Genomic DNA, 14,255 nt, shown 5'->3' on the forward strand with positions numbered 1-14,255 from the left:
AATTTTGTTTCTCATGGTCTAAGAGTCCTTCAGGTGCCTTTTGGCAAGCTCCAGGTGGGCTGCCATGTGCCTTTTATTAAGGAGGAGCTTTCGTCTAAATTTTTGGAGTATGGAGTTAAATTTGTCTCATTAATATTTGCAAATGCACAGAGGGTGATTTACAAATATCCTTTGATTTGTACACGTGCTTTGTGATCCACAAATGCAAATTTCTGATTTATAACGTGTGTGGGTTTTTACAAATAAATGTTTATTTGCAAAGCTGAAAATTCTGTTTGCGAAGGGTGATTCAGCATTGGTGGATCACCGAATACACACATTCATCACTTTGCTCAGTTATGCAATATTGAGACATTCTCAGCGCAAAACTGCAGTTGAGATCCACAAATATGTCAGTCGCTATTCACATTATTAGCAAAATTATTGGGGGGGGGGGCTTAAGCTCCCCCTTGGCACCACCACTGCTCTTAGCTTCATAGTGGAGTAGAACAAAGAAGGATTTCTTTCACTAAAACAGATCAAATCCAGGCTTGCATCTCAGATGTACCTTCTGGCAATTTGTAGCTAAACTTTCAGGTCTTCTTTTTAAGAATCTCCTCCTCTATACCACTTCATCATGAAGATGGATAACTGGTGATACAAAAGGCAAAGCTTGCACTGTGCATAATTTTTCCAATCACAGCCATGAAAGCCTATAACTTCTTTTGAGTTGTCTGGGTGTCTTGGTGGCTTTCCTCACTCTTCTCCTTCTTGCACAGTCACTCAGTTTTTGAGAACTGTCCATGCAGATTTACCATAAAATGCCATATTGTTTGTATTTCTTTGTAGTTGATGTAAATAAAGTCCGAAACATATTCAGTGGCAGCTTTACCATCAGAGAGCCTCGTCCACAACTACCACAAAAGACTCCAAGCTGTCACTGATGTTAAAGGGGGCAACACACAGTATTAACAACAGGGGTATGTAAACTTTTGATCAGGTTTATTTTGGTAGTTCTCTTGTCATTTTGATTTAAAAAGAGGAAACACAGTTGTTTGACAACAAATGGCTTCACCCAACCACTAACCATGAGTGAAAAAAAAGTTTTTGTGTTGTCATTCATATTCTCTTAGAAATGGCCAAAAAAGCAAAAATTCTGCCAGGGTATGTAAACCTTTGAGCACAACTGTATGTACATGTGATTTCTTAGGGTTGTTTTTTATATGTATAAATTTGCAAAAATCTCAAAAAATAAAAACAACAAAAAACTTTTTCACATTGTCATTATGGTGTATTGTGTGTAGAATTTTGAGGAAAACAATGACTTTCATCCATTTTGAAATAAGGCTGTAACATAACAAAATGTGGTAAAAGTGAAGTGCTGTGAATACTTTCCAGATGCACTGTATGTGTGGGCCTGCGGTACATATAGTGAGGCAAATAAGTATTTGATCCACTGTCGATTTTGCACGTTTTCCCACCAACAAAGATTGGAAAGGTCTGTAATTTTTATCATACCACGTAGGTACACTTCAACTGTGAGAGACAGAAATTAAAACACAAAAATTAGAAAATCACATTGTATGATTTTTAAAGAATAAATTTTCATTTTATTGCATGAAATAAGTATTTGATCACCTACCAACCAGCAAGAATTCTGGCTCTCACAGACCTGTTAATTTTTCTTTAAGAAGCCCTCTTATTCTGCACTCTTTACCTGTATTAATTGCACCTGTTTGAACTTATTACCTGTATAAAAGACACCTGTGCACACAATCAATCACACTCCAACCTGTCCACCATAGCCAAGAGCAAAGAGCTGTCTAAGGACACCAGGGACAAAACTGTAGACCTGCACAAGGCTGGGATGGACTACAGGACAACAGGCAAGCAGCTTGGAGAGAAGACAACTGTTGGTGTAATTATTAGAAAATGGAAGAAGCACAAGATGACTGTCAATCTTCCTCGGTCTGGGATTCCATGCAAGATCTCGCCTCATGAGGTAAGGATGATTCTGAGAAAGCCCAGAATTACACAGGAGGACCTGCTGGGACCACAGTCACAAAGATTACATTAGTAACACACAACGCCGTCATGGTTTAAAATCCTGCAGGGCAGCAAAGTCCCCCTGCTCAAACAACCTCCTTCCCTCAGTAAGAGCATTGAAGATGGGTCATGGATGGGTCTTCCAGCATGACAATGACCCGAAACACAGCCAGGGTAACTAAGGAATGGCTCCGTCAGAAACATTTCAAGGTCCTGGAGTGGCCAAGCCGGTCTCCAGACCTGAACTCAATAGAAAATCTTTGGAGGGAGCTGGAGAAGATCTACATGGAGGAGTGGACCAAAATCCCTGCTGCAGTTTGCAAACTTGGTTAAGAACTACAGGAAACGTCTGACATCTGTAATTGCAAACAAAAGCTTCTGTACCAAATATTAAAGTCTGTTTTTCTATTGTATCAAACACTTATTTCATGTAATAAAATGCAAATTAATTTAAAAATCATACAATGTGATTTTTCTGATATATATATATTCTGTCTCTCACAGTTGAAGTGTACCTATGATAAAAATTACAGACCTCTCCATTCTTTGTAGGTGGGAAAATTTGCAAAATCAACGGCAGATCAAATACTTATTTGCCTCACTGTAGGCCTGTCTAGGTTGTCCTATGACTGCTGGGATAGGCTCCAGCCCCCCTGTGACCCTTGAAAGGGGTAAGCAGGTATAGAAAATAAATGAATTCTAGTGCAGGTTAACAAGTTTGAGTGCCCTCATTTTTACCAAATGGAGAATGAGACATATTCCCTATCACATTCCTGTGTCTAAAGAAGCGAAAACATGAAGGGGGAACCAAAATCGGGACAGATGACAATATAACCTGCAACCTCATCATTCAACCATAAATCATACCCATTGTAGCTTTAAATTTGAGTAGAACTGTATTATAATCCAGAAATTCCTGAAACAGATCACACTGACAACAATAATTTAAAAATTAATTAATTTCCTATACCCTGTAACTCCAATTAAGGGTCACGGGGTGTGGACACTGGATGGGCTGCCAGTCCATCACAAAGGCTAGTTTGAAAATTGTTTGAAATTTAGTCTTGCAGCAGTTTCAGCCAAAATGCTGAAACTGCAACTGCTTGCTTTGCTGCTGGACCTTTCTGCTGGCAGTGTGCCTTCCATCCTGCTGCACTATAGGCAGTCTTACTGAGCTAGGATGGATGGATGGATGGATGGATGGATGGATGGATGGATGGGATAATAGATGGAATTAAAGGGAAAGCAGCATCCCTTTAAACTGACATTTCACCCACTCAGTTGTCTTCTATCACAATTCCACACACCGTCCTCCTGTACGTCATTAATGATTGGCATCTGTCCCGCCTCTTCCATCCAGCTTCTTTTCTCTCCCCCAACATGCTTCTTTCCCACACTCATTCTTCTCTTCCTCTCTTTCTACATCTCCTCCTCCTCCTGAGTGGCAGCAGCGTGACTGTCTGCGTCAGCCAGCCTGCCAGCTAGTGAACACTGCTATTTGAGCTTCCATACCCTGCAGAGAGAGTGAGGGAGAGGGGGAGGCTGTGTGTGTGTGTGTGTGTGTGTGTGTGTCAGTACACGATGCGGATGGGAGTCAGGGAGCACTGCCTCGCATCTCCGGCATTATCACCATCCTGTCTTCTTTCTTCCTCTGCTGCCATGGAGCTGCATCAGGCTGACTCACAGCACCATCTGCACAAAGGCCTGAGGTAACAATGCATGTGTGTGTCTGTATGTCTACATGTAACTCTGCCCTCAAACATGCACAGCGGTGCACCTTCCTGGCTGTGCAGCGGCACCACGAATGCCAACAGCATCCTCCAACCACCTGAAATCTCCAGAAGCTGCAGCACTTCCTGTCATGTGTGCATGTGTTATGTCAATACTTGTGTGTTTTCAGTTCCTGTGGTCAGCCAAGGTGCTCCCACAGATCACGTGACCCACATATTGCTCATTTCCTGCTCTTACTGAGTGTGCAAACAGGCCTTTGTATATTTTTTCTGTTGCTGCTGCCTCCACATGTGATGCTGTATGTGTGAACCCTGAACGTCAAAGTGGGACAGCTGGTGAATTATTAAAGACGATGACTGAGAGTGCTTGCTTGGTTGGGAAGCATCGTGTGCACTGGCTGCACTTGTCATTGTGTTTTTGATGTTATTCCACACACAAGCATCTTTTTCCTTCACCTTTTCTAATGCTGCACTTAGTTTTATGAATTAGTATTGTTTGAATTTAGTGATTGATCTCTGCTCCCCTCCACAGCATGTCTTTTTCTTGGTTCTCTCCCTCAGCCCCAACCAGTCCCAGCAGAAGACTGCCCCTCCCTGAGCCTGGTTCTGCTGGAGGTTTCTTCCTGTTAAAAGGGAGTTTTTCCTTCCCACTGTCGCCAAGTGCTTGCTCACAGGGGGTCGTTTTGACCGTTGGGGTTTTTACGTAATTATTGTATGGCCTTGCCTTACAATATAAAGCGCCTTGGGGCAACTGTTTGTTGTGATTTGGCGCTATATAAATAAAATTGATTGATTGATTGATTGAATCTACAATGTCTTTAAAGGGATCATCTTTACTCATTGTTCAAGTGGAGAATAATGACACAGAATCCTAGTTTTCAGCTCTGTGATGGATATGAGCCTGTCCGTGCACTCTGACTTGCAACTGAGCAATAACATTTGGGGGCACTGCTCTGCACTGAGCCACTATTATCAAGTCACTTTTAAAGGTGCCAAATCTGTTTCTGGGTATATTAAGTGTATGTGGAAAAACAGTAAGTATCTGCCAAGATTTTGTTCTAAAACTCCTGCACATAACTGGGGGAGGGAGAACATTTCAATGTGCACAGTCTGTGTTGCCATCAAGAACAAAAACAGCACATTTTGCCATCTAGTGGCTGTGCTGCTCTACTATCAACAGTCCCCAAGCTTGTTGGGGATTAACAACCATATAACACGAATACGGATGAGCAATTATGTAAAAAAAAAAAAAAAAAGAAAAATCTATGTTTTGTTGAATTTTAAGCTTTATTTGTGATTTATTGCATCCAATTTGATTTGATAAGCAATAAAAAGAAAATGTGATAGAGATGCATTACATTTTATGTTGATGTAAAAGAAATAACTGCAAACATGGCAGACTGGCACAGGTTATGATCTGCATTTGGCATAGTAATCAAAATATTTATGCAGCTTCAGTGCTGTCTTCAATGCACACCGATGTTAATATTCTCCAAGTGACACTTTCTCATTCAATTGAATGAGACAGTCTGTCCACTCTTTTGATGATGGGTAGTGTGTAAATATGTATATATATATATATATATATATATATATATATATATATATATATATATATATATATATATATATATATATGTTTGTGTGTGTATGATTCGACAATACAGTTGGCTTGATGCATCACAATGCAATTACTATGTTCCACCTAATCAACAGCAATAAGAGATGGTGAGAAAGGTTTTTTTTTGTTTTAAAGGAATAAGTCAAACTTTTTACCTTCTTTTGCAATATTAATATATTGTGTAGTCTGTAGCATGAGCTATAAAATAAAATGGACTTGTCTCCTGTCCAAGCAGGTAGATCTATACGTGTGCAGGCCAGGATGGAATGTGTGTGTCTGAGGTGGTATTCAGGCTCTGCCGTCATCTTCCTTCACACACTGGCTTTGTCGTGGACAGGTGAGACATACACTAACTTAGGATTCATAACGTGTTTCTGTTGCTCTTCGGCAGTCAAATATTTAGAAATAATGTGTTACACATAGAGTTGTAAGTGGAAAATATCATTTTCAGTACTAGAAGCACTCGGAGAGCAGAAACCTCCGCCAAGGCCATAGGGTCACTGACGTCACATGGAATACCCTTTGGCAAAGAGACTTATTCCACGTCATTTCACGCATCTACCATCATGTTTCAGATTCAGTGGTTAACCCTCTGGGGTCCGAGGGCATTTTTTGGACAGTGCACTCGCCTGGCATAAATGTTTTATTATTGTTGTTAACAGTTCTCCCTGCATCCCACAATCAAGTTTTATGTCTCTTTTTTCAGGACAACCTGTACTTTCAAAATATTTACGCTATAGTTGTGTTATGTAAGTGTAATACATGTTTACAATCAGAAATAAGAAAGGAAAAAGTAAAGCGGAAATAATTTTCCACACACATTTATTCAAAACACACAGCAAACTATAATAAACAACTGTTTTGACACTTTATAAAGTAATTTGGGGCTCTTGTGTGAAAGACTGTACAACAAAAAGGTTCAAATAATAAACACAAATGCACATTTTGAACAATATATACAAATGGTCTATGCGTTGTGTTGTCTTTTCTGTCTGCTATTACACAAAGGTCATATCACAAACTTTTACTATGAAGTTGACTGTGTGTTTGTTCTCTCCTGCTCTGAAAGCAACATTCACACTTTGAGGCTCATTCAGTTTGAGGAGCGGCCCCTCTCCCCCTCGCTCCATTGATATGGTAAACAGTGCTTTACACCGGAGTGAGAGAGCTTGCCACAGGCTTATCCAGTAACATTCACAGGAAAACTAGTCGAGCAATCTTGATACTCACACGCTGTTTGAGCACGTGAGATGTATGAGAGGCTCTCCATCTGCTCCGTCTGCTCACTTTCACTTTCGCTGTGCATAATGGCGCAGGGCACATTGGAGCAGCCAGGGGGCTATTCAAATGGGCCAAGTAGTAACACATCACTCCTAAAAAAAATCTTTGGTGTGTCACATGAGGTGAATCTGCCCTATGAGTGGATTTTAGAAAACCATGTGACGGTGAACCAATTCCGATTGGACACTCACATTGCTCACATCATCACACAGCTTCTATGAGGAGTACAAAGATGGTGGACGGTGGCTCGAACGTCTGTGGAGTTAACTTTTCAGCAAAAAAAAAAAAAGTAAGTTTCTATCTCATATCATTAAAAAGTTATTTATAATTTAGTAAAGCTTGGTCTCACCCGTCGTATAAGACGGCGTCGGCCCCAGAAGTTTAAACCCTTAGATCTTCAGCAAATGTATTTTATAAAGAGAAACTGCATGAACTACACAAGTTTTTTAAATTTTCTAATAACAAGTTTATTCAGTGAGGAGAAACAAATGCTAAATTATTGTTGTGTCGTAACTTAATTTTTGTTCAGCCTTTGTGACCCGTCTTCATGAAGTTAGATGCAAAAATGTTGAAATTGGTCCTATCCTGCAATGATAAAGAATCCTTAAAAAAAATTACTGGATCCGGATCGTGTTCTGGATCATTACCAAAATTTAATGACTTCTAAATTAGGCCAAGATAGACCCCGGTAAAAATTTCATTGAAATCTGTTGAGGATTTTTTGAGTAATCCTGCTAACAAACCAACCAACCAACCAACCAACCAACAAACAAACGGACATGACCGAAAACATAACCGCCTTGGCTGAGGTAATAAAGAGGTTCTTTGTCATCTCTTTAAAAAATTAATTTTATTGGTTTAAGAAGGAAAATTATGGATTACATGTAGACTTTATATGTAATGGACAAGCCCTCTGTGATGCCACCCACAGATTTTTTTTTCTTTTTTTAGCGCTCTAGTGGAGTAGATCTATTCTTTATTGCTGTCTTGGCAGTGCCTGACTTCACTTAATCCTGGAAGCCCAAACATTACCGCATGTCTCGGGTGACCATACCTCCTGTTTTCCCAGGACATGTCCTGTTTTCATATTCTGTCCTGGCTGTCCTGGGTTGTTTTCTAGAACATGATGAAAATGTCCTGGTTTTCAGTGTTTTTCATTGGGCCATTAAACTGTTTAAACTTCGAGTAACATTTGAGGATCTCATACAGGGTTTTCATGTATCCCATAATTCCTTGCGCGCCAGAGAGTCGCTGCAGTCACAACAACATAGAGAATCCACATGATGACAATTGTAAATTAATATTATACTACAAAAATGTAATTTTTTATGGTTTTCGTCACATTAATAAGAGACTGCTGCATGATACCCTGAAAACTTGCTAAAACAATTATAATAAATAATCCATGTCTGATACGTTTAATCTGCGTGGAATTTAATAAACGGAAACCGAATTTCAGACATATTATATATATTAGTCTGGAACAAAGATGACAAACAGTGTTGTAAAGAACAATAATAAAGATGTTAAAGAGCAAACTTCACTTTCCCCCAGAACGACATGATCAGGAAGCGAACGTAGCTCACAGCAGCTCCCATTGAAAATAACGGAGAGACAACCTGTGACTCTCGCATGTTTACATAAAGGCCATGGCCGCTGTGTCCATAACTCTCATTCCACTATTCGCCCGGCTTGTATATATGTGTGTGTGTGTGTGTATATATATATATATATATATATATATATATATATATATATATATATATATATATATATATATATATATATATATATATATATATATATATATATATTTGACAAAGTGACAATTCGGCACACAAAATATTCAAATAGAAAAAAATGAACAATTCCACAAACAAACACAGACAAAACTAGTGAGTCCGAAAGGGTGTGGGCTGAAGCAAAGCTTATTAGCGCCCACCCCTGCTAGTACAAGTCCAACAATTCTAATCAGTCATATTTACATAAATATAAATTCACTACTACATGTCGACACACAGACATACACATCAATATACTATTCACTTATAATTATATTTATATAGTACCAGATCATAAGAAAGTCAAATCAAGGCACTTTACGCCAGTAAGGACTAACCTTACCAACCCCCAGAGCGAGCACTAGGCAACTGTGGTGAGGAAAAAACTCCCTATAAGGAAGAAACCTCAAGCAGACCAGGCTCTTGGGGGTGACCCTCTGCTTGGGCTGTGCACATATACCTATATACATATGTATATACTTTACAAACATAAATATATACATACATATACACAGTCACTTATATACATATACACCTACCCATATCTATATATCTACATACGCATATACATACCCACACATTCAAATATACAATAAGTCCCACTTATAAATTGAACATTCCATAAATCAAATTATATTTGCTTCTTTATGATACTTAGACATAATGTTCTTTTGAGTAGTTTCTTAAATCTCACTAAGGTACTACTCATTCTAACCTCTGTTGAACATTGTTCCATTTCCTCACCCCAACCACAGACACACAAAAACCCTTTACATTTGTTCTTACTGGTGGTTTCATAAAAATTGCACAACCTCTTAAACTATATCTGGATTCCCTCAATCGGAACAGACTCTGGACATGTCTCGGTAAGGCTTGGTTTTTCGCTCGAATGAGTTGGTTCACGATATTGTTTATTGCAGATGATTCGTATGGCTCGTTTTTGCAAAAGGAATATTGGATTGGTATTTGATTTGTAAGTGTTTCCCCATGACTCAACACAATATGTCATATATGGTACCATCAGAGAATGATATAAAGTAAGTAACCCTTCTTGCGGCAGTAGGTCTTTGGCTGTATACAAAATGGCTATAGTTTTTGACAATTTTGATTTCACATAATTTATATGTGGTTTCCAGCTAAGTTTATTATCAATTATAACACCTAAAAATTTATTCTCTGTTACTAACTCAATTTCCTTATTGTTTATAGTTAAATTTTTACATTTGGGTGCCTGTTTATTTCCAAATATAATACATTTAGTTTTCCCAAGGTTGAGTGACAACTTATTAGCGTCAAACCAAACCTTAAATTTTCCAGTTCTTTCTCCACTATGTCCAGAAGCTGTTCAAGATTTTCACCGCTACAGAACACAGTTGTATCATCCGCAAAAAGGACACATCTCAGTGAACTCGACACCCAACTTATATCATTTATATAGATTATAAACAAACAAAGGACCCAGCACTGAGCCCTGCGGCACCCCACATGTGACATCCCTGAGTTCAGAATTTGTATTATTGAATTGAACATACTGAAATCTGCCTTGTAAATAACTAGCTATCCATTCATATGCCAGACCTCTGATTCCATATTTCTGCAGTTTACTTAACAGTATTCCATGGTTAATTGTGTCAAACGCTTTCTGTAAATAAAAAAAAAACACCTATTGTGTATTGTTTATTATCAATTGCAGTTGCTATACTTTCCACAAAGTCCATCAAGCATGTGATGTAGTTCGAGACCTTTGAATCCATATTGTTCTTCACAAATGATGTTATGCTTCAGTAATAATCATTTAATCTTTTAGCAAATATTTTTTCCAAAATTTTGGAAAATTGTGGCAGGAGTGATATAGGTCTATAATTAGAAAATGTGTGTTTGTCACCAGTTTTAAACAGAGGAATTACTTTGGCTATTTTCATTTGAGAAGGAAATTTACCAGTACTTAGTGACATATTGCAAATATAATTGAACGGTTTTACTATACAATCAATAACTTTTTTTAATAAAGCCATATCCAAATTATTAAAATCAGTCGATTTCTTACTTTTTGAACCATGAACCAGATCAAGTATTTTTCCCTTTCATGAGTAACCACCAATGAACATTGAAACGATTTGTTAAACGTTGAATTATTTACCCAGAAGTTATTAGTTGATGAGTCAATCTTACTGGCAAGATTTTTACCCACATTAACGAAGTATTCATTAAAGTGTTCAGCAATAGACTCGTCGTATCAATCGTGATGTAGTTGTTACTCTGAAAAATGAAGGATAATCTCTAGTTACTCTATTCTTTTTTACTATTTCATTTAATAATGTTCCATGTGTTTTTGATGTATTTCTATTTTTGACAGTAAACTCATTATAATATGTTTTTTTACTGAGTCTCATGATATTGATTACTTATTCTTATATGTTTTATACTTACTTTCAGCTTCCTTAGTTCGTAGTTTTATGAAATTGTTTATATAGTACGTTTTTCTTTTTACATGCCCTCTGAAGTCCCTTAGTTATCCAAGTGGTTGCGTATCTACTGTCAGTGGTGAATGCTTGCATGTAAAAAAAAAAAAAAAAATTAATGATAATAATAATAATGATTTTTATTTTATTGAGGGTTTACAGTAAGAGTAGAATGTAGATTGACAACAACCAGTTAATTAATACTAATCTTAAACATGGCCCTCATTTTGTGATGGAGGGTTATACGAGGTCTGTGAGAAAAGTATCCGACTTTTTATTTTATGCAAAAAATATATAGATTTGATTCATATGTTTTTACGTCAGCCAAGCCCTGAACCTTCGTGCGCATGCGTGAGTTTTTTCCACGCCTGTTGGTTTGTGTCATTCGCCGGTGGGCAGGCTTTGAGTGAGCACTGGTCCACCCTCTCGTCGTTTTTTTCATTGCGAGGAAATGGCAGAATGAATTTGGGCTTTTTTTTCCTCAGAATTTGATCAGAACTGTTAGAGACAGGCAGCTGGAAACCATTCGAAAAATTTATCTGGCTTTCGGTGAAAATTTTACGGGCTTTCACAGAGAATAAGGCAAGGGTAGAAAGCATATAGCATAGATAGCATTGAGCGGTGCTGTAATTAAATACAGCTACTGAGGATTGTTTTTCACCGGCGTGGCTCCACCTGAAGCCCGAGGCGCCAGCGCACATCCACCGGCGTGGCTCCACCTGAAGCCCGAGGCGTCAGCGCAGTTCCACCGGCGCGGCTTTACCGAGGTCCGAGGCGTCAGTGCAGTTCCACCGGCGCGGCTTTACCGAGGCCCGAGGCGTCAGCGCACATCCACCGGCGCGGCTCCACCTGAAGCCCGAGGCGTCAGCGCACATCCACCGGCGCGGCTACACCTGAAGCCCGAGGCGTCAGCGCACATCCACCTGCACGGCTTTACCGAGGCCCGAGGTGCCAGCGCGGAGTTATCTGACCATGGGTCCGAAGAAGGCACTGACGGCGGAGGAGGGAGACGATATCAAAAAGTCCCTGGACTTTTTGTCTGAGGAAATCTCTGTTGTTAAAATGCAGCAGAAATCCATTATGGAGCTGGTGGAAGAAGTGAAGGCTCTCCGGATCCAGAATGCCGAGAAAGACCGGCGTCTGGTGTACCTGGAGAACCGTGTTGCGGAGGTTGGAACAGTACACAAGGATGAACGCGTTATTATACAGGAATTCATATTAAACCTCGATCCTACGCACGGGCGGTGTCAGAAGACAGCAGAGGGGTGGCCAGTGAGCAGGAGGTCAGCTCAGTGGAACAACAGGTGGCTGACTTCCTGCAATCTAAAGGTATTCAAATGGACTGTAATACCATTGAAGCGTGCCACCCCGTGCCCAGGAGAGAGGATGGAGACAAGCGAGCAGTTATAATGAGGTTTGTCAACAGAAAACATAAAATGGCATTGTTAAAACAGGGACAGAAACTCAAAGGAACAAACGTATTCATCAATGAACATCTGACCAAAAGAAACGCAGACATCGCCAGGAAAGCTCGTTTCTTAAAAAAGCAGGGAAAAATTCAACAGATATGGACATCCAACTACAAAACATTTATCAAATTGAATGGAACACCAGAACAAGCGAAGGTTATGGTAATCAGGAACATCGAGGAACTGGACAAATACGACCAATAAGGTATGAGGACACAAACACATCACAACACCATGACACAGACCAGAGGACCTATTCATCTACTACATCATCTACATCTGGAGACAAGAAGGATAACTCAAAGGATTGCTGATCATGGAAAAGTAGAACTGAGAACATTTAAATACACAGACCACAATGTACTGGACTTGGAGCACGATATAGACCCGGACATAATTTCTTCTCAAATATCAATGACAGTTGTTGCTATTATACAGATGAACAGTTTAATCGGATCATTAAAACGGATAACAAATTATCAATAATCCATTTCAACAGCAGAAGTCTATATGCAAACTTTAACAACATTAAAGAATATTTAAGTCAATTAAAAAAATATTTAACATAATTGCTATATCAGAAACATGGATCAATGAAGATAAAGGAATGGATTTTGAACTGGATGGATATGAATTTAATTGTGTAAACAGAAAGAATAAGAGTGGAGGAGGAGTGCTGTGTATGTGGATAAGAACATGGATTATAAAATAGTAGACAATATGACAACTGTGATTGATAACTTATTAGAATGTATAACTATTGAAATATGTGAAGAAAAAAAGCAAAAATGTATTAGTCAGCTGTATATATAGAGCACCAGGATCTAGTATTGAAACATTCACTGACTGTATGGGAAAAATGTTCTCAAAAACTAATCAAAAAACTGTGTTCATTTGTGGTGACTTAAATATTGATCTGCTCAATCCAAATAAGCATAAAATAACAGATGAATTTTCAGTATAATGTACAGTATGAGTTTATATCCAAAAATCACCAGGCCAAGCAGAATTACATCCCATAGTGCCACCTTAATTGATAATATATTCCGCAATGATATTGAGAATAACACTGTGAGTGGATATTAATCAATGACATTAGTGATCATCTACCAGTTTTTCATCGTTTATAATAGAAACCATCGGCGGAATCAGCCAGAGGAGAAAATAAAATACAGGCGAGTGCGGACAGAGGAAAACATGAACACACTAAAGAAGGATTTACAGGAGCAAAAACTGGGAAAAGGTATACAGTGAAAGTGATGTTGATAGTGCATATGAAACTTTTTACAAATATTTACATCATTATATGATAAAAATTATCCAATTAAACAAGACTACAGAAAACAAAAAATCCAAGATCGACCATGGATGACGAAAGGGTTACGAAATGCATGTAATAAGAAAAATACACTGTATAGAGAATTCATAAAACTAAAGACTAAAGAGGCAGAAAATAGATATAAGAAATACAAAAATAGATTAACTAATATTATACGGGTATGTAGGAAGGAATATTATAGTAACATATTATATAATAACAAAAACAATATTAAAGGAATATGGGATATATTAAATAGCATTATCAAAAATGGTAATAAAAAACAGAGTTACCCTCAGTATTTAATTGATAATAATGTCAAGAAGGAAAATAAGGATGAGGTAGTCAGCGGTTTTAATAATTTTTTTGTAAATATTGGACCAAGCTTGGCAGAAAAAATTCCCAATTCCCAACCTGAGGACTGGGATAATAATCTCATAGAAATAAATCCCTGTTCAATGTTCCTCACAGCAGTGGATGGAAAAGAAATTATAGACATTGTGAATAATTGTAAATATAAAACATCTACCGATTTAAATGAAATTGATATGCTGGTAGTAAAACAGGT

At 38.3% G+C, this 14,255-nt stretch overlaps 1 protein-coding gene across 2 annotated transcripts in view; it reads left to right on the forward strand.

The window, feature by feature from the left end:
* Window positions 1-3,595: 3,595 nt before the first annotated feature.
* LOC117508236 (transmembrane protein 25) overlaps window positions 3,596-14,255 on the forward strand; it is a 33,824-nt gene continuing 23,164 nt past the window's right edge. Inside the window, exons 1-2 of one of the 2 annotated variants that reach the window (XM_034167907.1) lie at window positions 3,596-3,734; window positions 5,609-5,713. In XM_034167907.1, coding sequence (XP_034023798.1) covers window positions 5,638-5,713 — 76 coding nt within the window. In that variant the 5' untranslated portion in view covers window positions 3,596-3,734; window positions 5,609-5,637. The remainder of the gene's footprint in view (window positions 3,735-5,608; window positions 5,714-14,255) is intronic. The other variant, XM_034167908.1, reaches the window with a different exon arrangement.

Source organism: Thalassophryne amazonica, chromosome 4, assembly GCF_902500255.1.
Source record: "Thalassophryne amazonica chromosome 4, fThaAma1.1, whole genome shotgun sequence".
In the NCBI taxonomy this organism is placed as follows: Eukaryota; Metazoa; Chordata; class Actinopteri; order Batrachoidiformes; family Batrachoididae; genus Thalassophryne; species Thalassophryne amazonica.